The sequence below is a fragment of the Cololabis saira genome, chromosome 18 (genome assembly GCF_033807715.1).
Source record: "Cololabis saira isolate AMF1-May2022 chromosome 18, fColSai1.1, whole genome shotgun sequence".
Taxonomy (NCBI): Eukaryota; Metazoa; Chordata; class Actinopteri; order Beloniformes; family Belonidae; genus Cololabis; species Cololabis saira.
Window position 1 is genome coordinate 17,187,990 of NC_084604.1, and position 15,110 is coordinate 17,203,099.

The window sequence follows — 15,110 nt, forward strand, 5'->3', positions numbered from 1 at the left end:
ATTACAAGCAAAAAAATCTTGTTCCACTGGCAGATTTTTCTACTTATTTCAAGTGAAAATCTACTTGAAACAGGTGAACACTTTTGTTTTTTCCAGTGATGAGTCTTGTTTTAAGTGTAATGAGATTTCTTTTACTAAAATGAGACCTTTTAACTAGAAATAAGACACATATTCTTATTTTGAGTTTTTGCAGTGATCCATTTTACTTATACTGTGAAGGAGAGAGGCATATTGATAAGTTCAGAAAACAGTTTTTTATTGTTGTGTTTTGATGTATTTGATGTAAGTCCAGTGGATATTTAAAGCTTACAGAAGGCTGCATTTAACTGCTGCTATGTCATTCCTGCAGTATTTCTGCAGGTGTTTTGGTCAGTGCTATTATTTGTAATATAACATATTATTTGTAATAAGCACAAATTATCTGTCCCCATATGATAAAATCCACCATCCCCCCTGATTTCTTTTTTTTTTCAACTCGAGTACTGCGTGTAAGATGATAATCAGCCTCGTCACCTGTATCTCCCGCTTGAACTACACTTCCCAGCAGCACCAGCGGGCGCCACTGATTAGTCATCAAATTCCGCGCAACATCTCGCGCGATGTGCCGTCTGACCCTGCCCTATGTCTCGCGCACTCGCAGCTCCATCGCTCAGTATATAAAGCAAGACAACGACGGGAGGAGTACGGCTGGGGAGTCGCAGCCCGGGATTGTAAATAAGACCGTCAAAACTGTGTTTTATTTACAAACGTGATGCCGGCTGTTTTAAAGTACCGTTCCCAGCTGTTTTAAGTCTTTTTTTTTGTATTTTTTTTTTTTTGCTCTGTTTCTCGCCTATTTCCGTGTGGTTTTTACACTACGCGTATAATGGCGAGCTCGGCTAACTCGAACCCAGTGGTAAGGATCAATCTCTAAGGACTGTCAGCGGGGAAATGGGGGTAAAGTTGATGGAAACATGTCCACGAGTTGGTTATCTTTATTGCAGTGAGAAAAAAAATATCGAATCTGCTTCAACCAACACTTATCAGCTTTGTTCATGACAATGAATACTCAGAAATCAGCAGTTTTCAATCAGTTTTAGAAACTACAGGGTCCTTGTGCAGAAAGCTGTTTCTTGAGTAAGCAGAAATATCTTCCTTTTCAGGCGCTCAATTTCTTTAAAAAATGACAGTAAAGTCGAACATTTTTCAGCAGTTTTAGTCTGGAGTCTTGAGGGGTCAATTTATTTTTATTTTTTCTCCCCTAAGTCATAAATGAGTCTGTTAGGTTGAAGCTTGTATTAGTGTTGTCTGAGAGGCTTCTGTGGATAAATAACTAAATTTAATTCATGATCTTGATTATCCGTGTTTGTGCGGTTATAATAATTAATTTATTAAGATACATATGTAACAAAAGCACATAGTCAACCATCCACTGCGACTGAATTAACTCTAAAATTTTCAGAATATTAAAACGTGTCCTTTTTTGGGTCAGTCAGTCTCATCATTGTCCACCATTCCACGAGCGGAGGGGCCGGAGAGCCGTCCCACACCCCCTCTTTTTTTACCCTAAAACACATTAAAAACGCCGTCCTTGTTCCCTAACGTCAACCTCCTGGCTACTTTTAACCCCAAAAAAACATTTAGAAGAAAAAAACCAGAAATCATCATCCAAATTATGGCCAAAATGAGAAAAATCGGCCGTCGGGAGCGCTGGGGTTGCCGCTCTGTAAAATGGCTTCCTCTGTTCTCCGCTCGACGGCTCTCGGCTCTGGCCCTCCTCCTCCTCCGCGCTGCCGGTTTTATACCGCCATATTGGCTGTCTAATATAGAGCGGGCCGGGATGGGACGGTGCTACACGACGCTACGTCACCGGGCTCTACATATAAACGCCAGACGGAGCTTTAAATAGTGCTGGGACACACACGGGCCGAGGAGGGAGGGACGGAGCGGAGGACCGGCCGAGGTTCTCGCCGTCGCTGGCCGGCCGACGGTGGTAGGGAGCCGGGCAACGGCAACCGGCTCGAGCCGGTTACCCGGCTTCCCCCCACTCGGCTCCCGTGTCGAAGCAGACATTTAAATTAACGTTCGGTGAAACATGGCGCCGCGTTACTTCGTCTTTTTTTTAAATTATTATTGACGGATATATACAGGAAACGTACAAAACATCAGGATAAAATGCAGTTGCAAATAATTTTTTTTTTTTAATTATTATTGACAGATATATACAGGAAAGGTACAAAACATCAGGATAAAATGCAGTTACAAATTAAAAACTAAATTATATACAGGACTGTCTCAGAAAATTAGAATATTTTGATAAAGACCTTTATTTTCTGTAATGCAAAAATGTCATACATTCTGGATTCATTACAAATCAACTGAAATATTGCAAGCCTTTTATTATTTTAATATTGCTGATCATGGTTTACAGCTTAAGAAAACTCAAATATCCTATAACATTTGAATATTCTGGGAATCTTAATCTTAAACCATAATCAGCAATATTAAAATAATAAAAGGCTTGCAATATTTCAGTTGATTTGTAATGAATCCAGAATGTATGACATTTTTGTTTTTTTAATTGCATTACAGAAAATAAAGAACCTTATAACAATATTCTAATTTTCTGAGACAGTCCTGTAGCTTTGAGAACAATTATATTTGGACGTTGGGTAGCAAATTTAGTACAGTGAATATGATATTTAGCAATAATTAAGAGAAGGTTGATCAAATATAGGCCTTTGTCTGGGCTTGTCATATCATTTTTTGATACACCAAATAGTACATGTTGAATGCTCAACTTAAAGGAACAATCAACTTTAGCATTTATAAAATTATTAAGGTCAATCCAGAGAATATGAGTATATGTGCAATTCCAGAATAAGTGAGATATTGTTTCATCCACATTACCACAAAAAGAACCGTGTGTCAATGTTTATCTTTATATTTAACAAGATTGGTCTTAACTGGATAGCATCTATGAAGTATTTTAAAAGTAACTTCTCTTACTTTGTTTGTATGGCGCCGCGTTACTGCGGATCACAGTGAAACTGGATCAGTTTAAAAGAGTGAATCATAATCAAGAGCTTATACACGTAGCGCTTTGCTTACATTGCAAAACTAAATGTATTATAATCCCTATTATGAGGCCGTCTAATGTAAAGCACCAGCAATAACTGACCTATACCTGGTTTATTACCTTTCTGACATGTCACAACCTGATCTTTTTTACTAAGAAGTCCTAATTCTTAAATTAAATGTGAAAAAGTTTGGTGTGTTTTTTTTTAATATTGTGGTTTTTTTTATTCTATTTATTGTTTTCCTCCACAAAGCCTAAATTATACAAGTCTGTGATCGAGGATGTCATCAGCGAGGTGCGAGAGCTGTTCCTGGATGAAGGAGTGGATGAGCAAGTTCTCCTGGAGCTGAAAACGGTAACTGAACCCCAAGCGAGCAGTTTAGTCGAGGAAAGCTTTGTCATGTATGTTATTTAGGTCATAAAAGGTGATTTATAGGCAAGACTTTGTCCAGTCACGGGGTCTGATGCTGCAACCCCCCCTAATGCAGCCTCCTGCAGAATCCAGATTCAGCACCTCACTTGTTCCCATAAGGGTGTTTTTCTGAGTCGGGTGACCGTGTTTGTGTCCGTTTTTTTTAAATGGCAGCTCTGGGAAAACAAGCTGCTCCAGTCGAAGGCAGTGGAGGGCTTCCACACGGAGGAGCAGGCAGCCCTGCAGGCCGCCCAGCAGCAGCAGCAGCAACAGCAGCAGGTTCAGCACGTCCAGCAGGTGACGCAGGTGACGCAGCCAGCGCAGGCCCAGCAGGTCATCCTCCCCCCCCAGCAGCAGCAAGGTGGGTCTGCGCCGCAGTTCGGCCATGGAAAACGCACTAAACGCCAGACCTGTGACACATATTTATATATTTTTTCATCTGCAGCTCCCCAGCAGCAAGTCATTGTTCAGGATCCCAAGATCCTGCAGCACATGAGTGCAACAGGGATGGTGAGTAAACGGATCGGAGAGTTCAGGGGATCAGTTGTTGCATATTCATCTTAATAAAAGCTCTTTTATTCGGGACTCGATAACCTTTTATGGCACTTTTCCACTAGTACCTACTCGGCTCTACTCATCTCAGCTCGGCTAGACTCAACTCGGCCTGGTTTCTTTTCCATAACAATTCAGCACTTGGAGTAAAAGTAGGCGGGTTGGAGTGAAGCTGCTGTGACGTATTTGATTATGTGATCTAAACGAAGAAGACAACACCACTAAAGATGTAGAACATAGAGGAGATGATAAATGTGCTGCTGGGTCTGTGGCTTGTGTTCGATATCAAGTTAAAAAATGAGAGTGAGAGAAACTTCAAGCGGCAACGATTTTTAATAATTTTTAATTCGTCTCGGTGCTGCTGAAAAGTCCGTTGGTAGCCGCGAGCAGCGATGAAGAGACAGAGCTCCTGGTGGATCTGGTCGTTCCTTATCACCCCTCTAGACCCCTTTTTAATTCTCTCCTCAGCCACCAGGTTTATGAACATCTGCACCTCAGAGTTGGATCACGGAACAGACTTTTGTGCTGCCATTGCTGGCCGAATAAAATGAACAAGAAGCCGCTGTCAGTCGCTCTTTCGCACATCCTGGCTCAGACTCCAACCCCCTGACCAATCGGTGGTGTGTAGTGTGATGAAGTCAGATACAACCGACTCAGCCGCTTAGAACCTTGGCAGAATAGTTACAGAAAAAGTATCTACCGTACTCGGCACGTTAGACCCCCAGTGGGAAAGCGAGCCGAGCCGGGCTGAGTAGGTACTAGTGGAAAAGCACCATTGGACATTAAAGTGGACCTCTTTCTAAATCTCCAACTCCGAGCAGGGAAAAGGAAGGAAGAGGCCAAAGGGCCGTCGGGTGGCTGCATCCTCTTTCCTCCGCAGCGGTGCGGCTCGGAGGAAAGAGTTTGCAGGAGTAGAAGTAGAGGGGAGGAAGGCTCCTCGGGGGGGTAATTACTAGCCAAGATTAAATCGGAGTTGAAACCAGTATGAACCAGTGTTTCCCCTTTCACACGCCGGCAAGCCCACTCTTCCTTCATCAGCTTTAGTGTCGCAGGGGGAACAATTCCTCCATCCCTCCTCAACAACAGTCTCGCTGTGAACGCCATCTGTTGTTTAATGAGCTTTGCAACTGTGTTTTTTTTTTTTTTTTTTAAACTTAATTTCAAACAGCTTCATTTGCAATTTCTCCACATTTACACCACAAAGCCCTTCAGATTAAGTGGATCGGTTCACAATTTTCCAGATGTGGCGACAGCAGCCCAAGTGGTTTTTAATACTCCACGAGTCTCAAATCTCACCGTGGCGTTTCCTGCTTTTGTCCTCTAGAGTGCAGCAGCGACCGCAGCAACGCTGGCCTTGCCCACAGGCGTCACCCCGTACCAGCAGCTCATCACCAGCCAGGGTAAAGCCTGCACACTCCACCGCCGGATCATCAAGTTCTTGTTGTTTTGCACCTTTTAATTGAATCTTATCCGTTGTTTTTTTTTGTTTGTTTTTTGCGCTTACTCAGGTCAGATCCTGCAGGTGGTCCGCGGTCCCAACGGCACGCAGTACATCATCCAGCAGCCGCAGCAGCAGATCCTCCTGCAGCAGCAGATGCAGCCCGGCGGCGTGCAGGCGCCCGTCATACAGCAGGTACTCCCCGTGAAAATGGGCGGAATCGATGAGGAGGTTCTGGTATCCCTACATGGCTTTGAGTAGGGCTGGGCGATATGGACCAAAAGTCATATCTCGATATTTTCTAGCTGAATGGCGATACTCGATATATATCGATATTTTTTCTGTGACATAATTGGAGTTTCCCTCAAAGCATTATAGCATAGCATCTCTGTTAGCTTCATTTTTTTCTGAGGCAAACCCTTAAAAAAACAGTCAGTTTTAATACAAAGCCTCGTGCCAAATGTCACACAGGTACCTTTGTTAACAGAGGTCTGCACAATATCAACATGTATAAAACAAATGAAATAAAAATAAACTGCCTGCATATATAGAATAAAAATGCTTCTTGAATAAAATAAAAATCCCTTTCCTGCATAACAATTAAATTAAAATACACTTTGCAATTAATACAATGTAGACAGTAACAGGCAGACTTTTCCACTGAGGTTGACAGTTGTGCAAATAACAAAACATTTGTGCAAATCTCAAATAAAACATTCAAGTCAATTTGTCACAAAATAAGCTATCGATATAAACAATATTGTCTCGTACCATACCGCGTTTGAAAATATATCGATATATATTAAAATCTCGATATATTGCCCAGCCCTAGCTTTGAGTCTTTTGGTTCTGACTTGGTAGAAGATCTGGATGCTGGTTGAGTAACCTGCAAGTTCTGTTCTCCCTGTAGGTTCTGACTCCCCTGCAGGGCGGTCTGTCCCAGCAGACGGGCGTCATCATTCAGCCGCAGCAGATTGTCTTAACCCCAGGAAACAAGGTCCAAGGCAACGCACAGGTGAGAACCCGGACCCCTGCAGGACCAGGACTGCCGTCCAAGTCCAAAAGTGAGGTTCTGACTTCTGTTTCCCCCGTCAGGTGATGCAGGCGGCAGCCATGGCCCCGCAGCCCGGCCAGGCCCCCCCGCAGCCTCAGGTCCAGCAGGTGCAGCAAGTGCAGCAGGTCCAGCAGGTCCAGGGAGCCGTTGCACCGCAGGCCCCGCAGCCCCAGCAGGCCCAGGCTCAGCCGCAGCCTCCCATGATGCTTCAGGTGGACGGCGCCGGGGACACGTCCTCGGACGAGGACGAAGACGAGGAGGAAGAGTACGACGAAGACGAGGAGGAGGAGAAGGACAAGGAGGCCGGAGAGGACGGGCAGGTTGAGGAGGTGAGTGTCGGAGGAAGCGCTGAGGCCGAGGCTGCGTCTCACCCGGACGCCGCTTTGAACTCATCTTTTTTGTGGTTGTTTCATGGTCAGGAGCCGCTGAACAGCGGGGACGATGTCAGTGACGAGGAAGACCAGGAGCTGTTCGACACGGAGAACGTAGTGGTGTGCCAGTATGACAAGGTAGGAGATAGTGCTGGCTTTGCCTCGACCGCTCTCACACCCCTTTTCCACCAAACCGGTGCCAGGGCTGGTGCTGGTTCACAACTCGTTCAACTTGCAAAACAGCTGAGAACCGGTTTGGTTTTCCACAGTTCGGGTGCTAAGGGGAGCCATGTCATTATGTCACTGTAAACGTCAGTTACGTCGCTGCATTTGCGTTGCTGTGAAAGTTGAAGCAACAAAAACGTATTTGCTCTAATACGGACTTGGTCCAGGTAGCACCTCCGTGGACCAACATCTCTAAAAGACAGGTCGTCTCCTTCTCAAGTTTGAATTATGGTTCTGCGTCAAATTGACGCCGTGCCTACGCTGTCACCGTGACGCCGTTGTGAACCCTTCCGGCGAACCAATCACAGCCCTCTCCGTCTGCGTGTGGTCTGCGTCGCCTCGACGCGTAGTTACAATTTTCGGGAGGTGCACGTCAGTGACGGCGTCAGTGACGGCGTGTGGTACGCGTCGACGCGTACCACACGCCGTAGGCACGGCGTCGTTTTGACGCAGAACCATAACTCAAGCTTCAGACCCATGATGCTTTGCTGCATCAACTATGATTTAATTCGTCACTTATTAGAAAATGTCTCCGTCTCCCAGTCTTGCTATTGCCGTTGGTCTTAATAACTCCGCCCCCTCCGCTAACGTAAGCGGTTCTTTCCTCTAGCCCAGTAAAGAGTTGGTTCTACCTTGGAACCGTTTTTTCTGGCCCGGAGCCAGTTCTTTGTCTGTGGAAACAGAAAGCCCGGTTCCAAACTCAGCACTGGGCCAGAACCAGAACCAGCCCTGGAACCGGTGGTTTGCTGGAAAAGGGGTATCAGTGTAGCACCGTGCTAACTGTGTTAACACCGGCATTAATGTGTCTGGAGGAATCGTCCCATGTGCGACGGGCTGAGGACATTCCAGACCCCGTCCGGCGTAAGACGAAACGGTGTCCATATGTGCTCGAAAACGCCCACGACACTCATTTCCTTCTCCTCCGTCCCCAGATTCACAGAAGTAAGAACAAATGGAAATTCCACCTGAAGGACGGGATCATGAACCTGAACGGCAGAGATTTCGTTTTCTCCAAAGCCATCGGGGACGCCGAGTGGTGAGGCGGACAAAAGCCTCGAACTCTGAAACTCCCCGTCCGGTCGACGGATACTTCAGCTGTCCTTCCATATCCTGCGACCGGATTTCCTTCAGGAAGAAACTTCTGAGTCTTTGAGAACTCTGCCGAACCCCAAAGGATTGCGAGGTACCGTTTAAAAAGAAAAAAAAAAACCTGGGTGTCATCCATCTAAAAACAACAAAACAACACTCGACGAGCCTCGCAGGATGAGAAACCTACAGGAGGAGGGAGAGCCTGTGAACACATCATTGTTTCCCTTCTCTCTTTTTCTCCCCCCCACCTCCCACCATCCCACCACCACTTCTTCAAGGCTCCTCTTGCCTTTTTTCCTGAGAGAATTCCCAAAAGTAAGCATTTCCCGTCACGCAGGTGTTGTGGACCAGGGTGAAGTGACCTGCTCTCGGCCACCGGAGGTCCGAGGTCGTTCGTTGTAACCCCACAGATGAGAGAAAAACAAACAAAAAAAAACGACAAAAAACACACCTTCTTTTTAATGCACTGTAGTCGGTTGACTGGATTGACTCGTGTCTACGTTTAAGTCCAAACTTAGTGCCACCAGTCAAACTCGCTGCCTTTTAGAAAGACCAGAATCACCTGTTTGTTTTGGCTTCTAATCTTCTTTTTCTTTTTTTTCTTTTTCTTTTTTGGATCATTTCATCTCTTTTTATGAAAATGGTGCTCCAGAGTATGTCATGTACTTAAACTATTATTGCTTTATTTTTTTTATTTTTTTTAAACGTGATTTAATGAAGCAAAGGTAAATTTACATTAATCTATAAGATAATAATTCGGGCTTTCATTTTTTTTTTTTCTTCTTCCAAATCAAGAATACTGTTATTTCTCTGGAGCTTCATTCATCTTTTATCCTTTTAAAGAAAAAAAAGAAAAGAAAAAAATTACCAAAATAAAATAATTCATTTAAGATCTGTCCAAAATGTGCAGAAGTTTGCCACATTAGTGCATCTTTGCAATCTTTTAAATTACATTTTTTTTTTTTGCTTTTACTTTAGTTCTCTGCAGCCGTCTAAAGATTTGCACTGTCAGTTTATCAATGTGTCGTGAGGTCAGTCTGTTCAGGTAATCGTCAATAGCAGCAGCGTCTTTGTTTTCTGTGTGCGTGCGTGCGTGCGTGCGTGCGTGCGTGCGTGCGTGCGTGTGTTTGTGTGTGTGACTGACGGACTGTACAGGCTCATGGAAACATCCTACAGTCTCCCAAATGCCACAGCAGAAGGCGTGATGTCCATTCTTTTATTTATTGCTGAAAGTTCATCATATGTTCATTTTTTTTTTCTTTATTTCTTGTTGAAAGTTTGGAAAGCAGCACCAAACTGTGCTCTTATCATCCAGAAAGTGTTCCTTTTTTTTTTTTTTTTTTTTCATGTTTCTTTTCTTCTTTTCAGTTGGCTGGACAAAAAGCTAAAGTCGCTGTTTTCCAAATCATTTCGTCCACCGTTTTCTCTTGTGCTTTCGTTTTATTCATGACTTTTAAAATGATATTTTCTATCAAAGTGAGTTAAATTGGGGGTGGGGGGTATGTGAGTGTGTGTGTGTGTTTCTGCAGTTTGTTTTTAGTGCCCCTGTTGCATCAATTCGAAATAAAGTGTTTTTTATTTTATTTTATTTTTGACTGTAACGTCAATTCGAATGTTGGTTGAGTTGTACGTTTTTTGAATAAACCAGATCAGCACATACTTTTAAACACAAAAACACAGGTACAGGAGCTGGAATAGGAATAAAATGTAAAATAAAATATTTTTCCACATTTCCATAATTACGATGTTGCTTCATGAGTGACGTGCACGGATAACAGGGCTGTTAAGCTCACGTAGGCACCGGAGGTTAAGTCACCCTGTGAAGTCTCCGGTTCCCTGGAGACGGCGTTCAGTAGCTCCGGGTTTTTTTCCCCATCTCTGAAATCAAAGTAGCTCCTCGTCACTGACTCATTTTACATTTTTTTTATTTTTTTGTGCATCTCCATCTCTGGTTGTCGCCTGTGCCTTTTTGAACCTTAGTTCAGTTTTCTCTGTGTTCACAGAATATTAGAGGATGGGGACGATGTCCATTAAAATTGTATTCTTTCTAAGTGTGTGTGTATGTGTGTGTGTTCTAACTGCTGTTCAGATATTTAAAGAAATGTAAGTTCATATTACTCATTTAATTTTCTTAAATTAAAACATGTTTGGAACAAAATGCAGGAAGTTGTTCTTTGATTATGAGGTTGTCTTGCAGAAAGAATCACATTTACTTTTATTTTTGTCCCTTTTGTCGCAATTTTATTATCATTGACTGCTTTATCACAGTTTTGTTTGTTTTGTAACATTTATTGTGGAAATTTTTTTCCAACCATTTTATTTATGACTCCCAGCAACTTCAGTCTTACTTTATTCTTTGAACAGTTTTGAAAATTGAACCTGGCTTTTAGCTACTTTAACTTACTTAACTTTTACCTGTTTCATTATTAAAAGTTTTGCCATATTCATAAGTATTCATCTTTTTACTTTTATGATCTTTTAACTATTTCTTAAAGCGATCTGTCACCCCAGTAAATACCTTTTAGAGTTAAACCATTAGATTAAAAGTTGGTACAAAGTATACACTTTTCTTAGGGACCAAAATGACATTAAGTGGATTGTGTTAGTAGTAGTATAGTAGTAGTATACTGTAAAACAATAAATAAAGGGCCGGGCATTTATTTGCTTAAATCGCTCAAATCAACAGGCGTCTGTTTGAGACCTGCGTTTATTAATTGTGTCTCCATTTAACCTGAATCTTATTGTGCGTCTTCAATTTATCCAGCTAGCGGTAGCCCCAATCTGCTTCTCCTTGTCAACTATGGTCCGATACAACTTGTTACTCACGCTGGTGTCTGGCACGCTTGTGAAGTATCCAGGCTAAGGGAAAAAGAGAGGCAAAAAAAGGAGAAACAGGTCCTTTTTTTTGTTGCCTTTCTCTTTGATAGACAAGCCGCTCAACTTCATAACGTCATCAGTGAGGTCACTCTAAAATTAAATAGTCACGCACTTTTCAATTCCTGTAAGGTTATTTGTGTCTAGGTCAGCTATATTTGCAGACGGGAGAATATTTTTTTGGCAACCATAAAAACTGTTTTTATTTGGGACGGGCGTTTCATATAAAAAAATATTTTGCTACACCCGGCGGCAAATTGGGACTCGGCCATTATTTGAAGTTTTACTGTAAGGTGGCAGGGGCCTTTTTGTAGGCTTTTTGTTCACTTACAAAGTTACAGTCGGCTCAGTTGGACGACCTTTTTAAGTTTTTTCGGTGTCTTAAAATGGTCATGTGTTCAGTCACACCTCCGTTTCAGGGTTAGCCACCATGTGCTGTAACTGTCTCAGGTCCAGAGTTCCTGCAGCTGGATGATGGTTGGGGTTTGTTCTCCCTGCCAGGCCTCGTAACTCCTACCCAAACTGACTCAATCCCCGAGTATTTCCTTTTGGGTAATTATGAGTTAGAGGCGTGGCGCTGTCTGGGATTAAAGCCGAATCAGGAGGTACATGGAGATTCTTTTGCCCTTGATTGTAAATGGCTTTTTACACATCTGGCCTGGACGGCCGGAGCGGAGGAGGAATGTATCCCTCCGATGAAGCGGGGTCCTCTCGCTGCTCGGACAGGAGAGCTGCCGCTGAACGAGGCCTATAATAAGGCTCCGGAGATGCTCAGAAGCTTTCTCTGCTTACCGGAGACTTTGCGGCGTCTGCCAATCAGCTGCACGGCAAAACACAAGTCATTGGCGTCAGTACGAAGTGGAGGCCGGGCCTCTTGGCTGTGGCGCGTTGGGTTTACCGTAGTCTTGGAAAACGGGAAGCTCGTTGGGACAAAGAGTTCCTGTCTAATGGAGATTACTTTTTCTCTTTTTTTTCCTTTGTTTTACCTCCATAATCTTGTGGCTTTTTGTGTCTTCTAGTAAACCTGTTGTGTCCTAAACTATGAAGGACCGGAGGTGTTGATGGGGAATAATGATGGGAGTAATTGGGGAAATATATACAGTGCTGAACTGGAATGAAAATGAATAATCTAATAAAGCGTTTTCTTATTGGTCATACTTTAGTGAGCATTTAGAAAGGGTCTTCTGCAAGTAGTTCATTATTAAATAATGCAGTTTTTAGAAAATGCACTTTCAAAGAGTGTGTTTGAACGTGTAGCAGTGAGAAAGAAGTCAAAAATGGGAAATGAAATAACATTTTATAAATTACCTCATTAGAAAATGTATTTCTAAATGAGTCTTTGAATTCAGAATTAGCTGTATTTCTCGGTTTTAAAATGCGTTTTCATGTAGATTTCAAAATGAATAATTTAATAATGAATTGAATACGTAATTACCTTTTTTAAAATGATCATTAAAATATCCGATAAAAGGCTTGACCTTTTCCAGCGACAGCTCTGGTTTTCCACACGAAAGTTTTTCCTGTAACTGCTGAACACAACCTGCAGAAAAGGAGTAATTTCACGTATTTCATGTCGTAGGTCATTTCAAGGTTGTTTAGATGTGTTTTATTGTTTCACCGGTGCTTTCCCAGCCATGACGAGTCGAAATGTCTGTTTTTAAGCCGATGTATTATGCCCTCTCTCACTATTTCCCATGGTCTTAATGAAATGTTTGTATTTTGTTTTTCGGCAACAAAAACCACATTTTTCAACCGTGTCTTTTCAACATTGGTCATAGTTGGGTTGTGGGTTGCATTCGCTTTGAATTTTCAAATAGGTTGTCACTTCAAACAGCAGAATGTTGGCGGTGAAGCTCAGGAATAAGAAAAAAATGTATATATCATGTGTGACTAAATGTTTCTCAACCTCTCACGATCACTTTATTCACCCGCTCCTTTATGATGACATTTCAAGAGATCACATTTTGTTTCTGTTTTTTTTCTTCCTCTTTGATTATATCCTTTACTCTGGCTTCATCGTGGAAAACATTCATGTGGAATATTCTCCCTTTTTGGTTTCTATTTTACTTCCAGAATTGAATTAATCCAGCTCAGTAACCCTATATCACTGATTTCAGTGGCACAAAATATAGTTTTAGCTTTTAAATTTAGGTTTCATTCTTAAGTTTTTCGATGGTATGTCATTTGCACAAATTCATTGTCATGTGTTGTGATTTTTAGTAAAAGGTGAGTTAAAAAAATTATGTTTCAGTCCTGTAATGTGAAAAATTCAAATGTACATTTTTATATATTTTAGTTATCTCTTAAATTATAAATAGATGTGTAGCAAGTCCGATTACACAACCCTCCTAAACAATGAAGATTTTGTACTTAATGATGACATTTAAATGTTTATTTCCAAAGTTATAATAACAAACTAGCTCAAAATTTTTTTTCGCAGTTTATCTATGAGGAGGGGCTTCCCTGACCAATAAGGAGGCAGTGTTAACTTTTCACTTCAATCAAAATACCAGTCAAATCATCGTCTGTGTGTATCTATCCGAACCCTGTGAGGTTGGTTCAATCAAAACCCTGACCAATCAGAGCCGACTGGAATTTTCTGGAGGGCAGCCTTAAAGAGACTAGAGCAGCTAAAACGACTTACTTGATAATATTAAAACACTGATTTACCATCTTACATATGACTGACGGCTTGAAAAGACTGACGCATGCATGTGTCATGGACTTTAGGTTCCAAGAAGTTTGCGAGATCTCTGGCTTTTATACAGAGCTTCCTTATAAGGTCATGGCCTCCAGGCAATTCGCAATCCTCCAGCAATTGGACCAATCAGAAGACACCTGAAGACGTGTAACTGAGCTTTATCTGTGGCCAAACCCTCTTGTTTTTAAGCATTTTTTAGTTTTTGTTTTTTTTGTTGGTCTGAAATAACTACTATTTTAAAACAAGATGACTGGAAATCAGCATGACATGGTCACTTTAAAGAAAGGTTGCGGGTTGTATTGAGTCAAGTTGCATGTTTCTCCGGTTTTGTCAGCTTTAAAGACATCTGTATGCTCCGAGTGTCCTGTTATCCCCCACATCTGAACAGTAATGGTATCATCTATAAATACATGTGACTTTAGACGTCACTGGGAGACAGTTGTGCGTGAAGCGGGATGTGGAGTTGAGAGCAGATCTCTGCCGTCAGGTCACAAGACGAAGGTGGTTGTGACAGAAATCTGGTTGTGATGAATCTTCTTCTGTGTGTTGCATTCCTACTTCAGCCCAATAGCTTATGGCCTGTGCACATTTGTGTTTTTCATTGAAGAAAGATTGAAAAAAAAAAAAAGCAAAACTTTGCGTGCATCAGTGCAAAAACAATTAGAGCCGTTGTCATCCAAGTCCAGACACCAAAGCTGCAGACAGAACTAATTGGAATGTTTTCATTTTTCTTTGGCTCTTAGATAAAAAAATTATTAAGATGCCATTGTTTATGAACATAAAAAAAAATCCATCTATGGCATCCACATGTTCTCATTTTATTTGGTGAAATGCATGCAGAGAAGGCTGTTTTCCCTGCGTAGTTGTGCATCCTGAATAGAGCTGAGGATGGGATGTTTAATGGCCTAAAACGCTTTGCCTCTCTTGGCTCGTCATTCAAGAGCTTTCTGCAAGAGAGAGGAACTTGACTCTTGAAGAGGACCGTTGATGCCGCCTGGTTCATGGAATAACATAAGGAATGACGACATAGACGCAGGGGTTTTTACGTTTCCAAGAGCCGGGTGCGTACTTAAGGCTCCCACCTACTCTGAGCAGCTGGGGCTCACCTACATCCTGTAAAGGGAGCCTTGTTTTCATGAAGAGTCCTTTTCATGACTCTTTTCCCAACTGTGTTTGAGTTCAGCAGCCTAATTCTTGTGTCAGCGAGGTGCATCACCGGCTTCTGCCCTGCTTATTTGAGGAATGGCTCACATGTGGGTTTATTTGTAGTACGGGGATAGGAATGATCAGCCAGGCCTGAGAACCAGTCGGAGGAAGAATGTCAAAATAAATCAAG

At 42.3% G+C, this 15,110-nt stretch overlaps 1 protein-coding gene across 2 annotated transcripts; it reads left to right on the plus strand.

Moving 5' to 3' along the window:
* The first annotated feature begins 727 nt into the window (after positions 1-727).
* Positions 728-10,357, plus strand: gtf2a1 (general transcription factor IIA, 1). 2 transcript variants are annotated; one of them, XM_061706941.1, is made up of 10 exons: positions 728-895; positions 3,312-3,413; positions 3,645-3,831; positions 3,916-3,980; positions 5,347-5,422; positions 5,531-5,655; positions 6,371-6,475; positions 6,556-6,843; positions 6,934-7,023; positions 8,043-10,357. In XM_061706941.1, the coding sequence occupies exons 1-10, from the start codon at positions 866-868 to the stop codon at positions 8,148-8,150; spliced, it is 1,176 nt and encodes a 391-aa protein (XP_061562925.1). In that variant the 5' UTR covers positions 728-865; the 3' UTR covers positions 8,151-10,357. The 2 variants fall into 2 exon arrangements, with proteins under 2 accessions (XP_061562925.1, XP_061562924.1); XM_061706940.1 differs by having other exon boundaries at positions 3,645-3,980.
* Positions 10,358-15,110: the final 4,753 nt, after the last annotated feature.

Bases quoted from the DNA above. Each gene is read 5' to 3' on its own strand.
- gtf2a1 (XM_061706940.1), top strand. From the start codon at position 866: ATGGCGAGCTCGGCTAACTCGAACCCAGTG. The intron at 896-3,311 runs GTAAGGATCAAT...TCCTCCACAAAG, and splicing joins CGGCTAACTCGAACCCAGTG to CCTAAATTATACAAGTCTGT. The intron at 7,024-8,042 runs GTAGGAGATAGT...CTCCGTCCCCAG, and splicing joins TGGTGTGCCAGTATGACAAG to ATTCACAGAAGTAAGAACAA.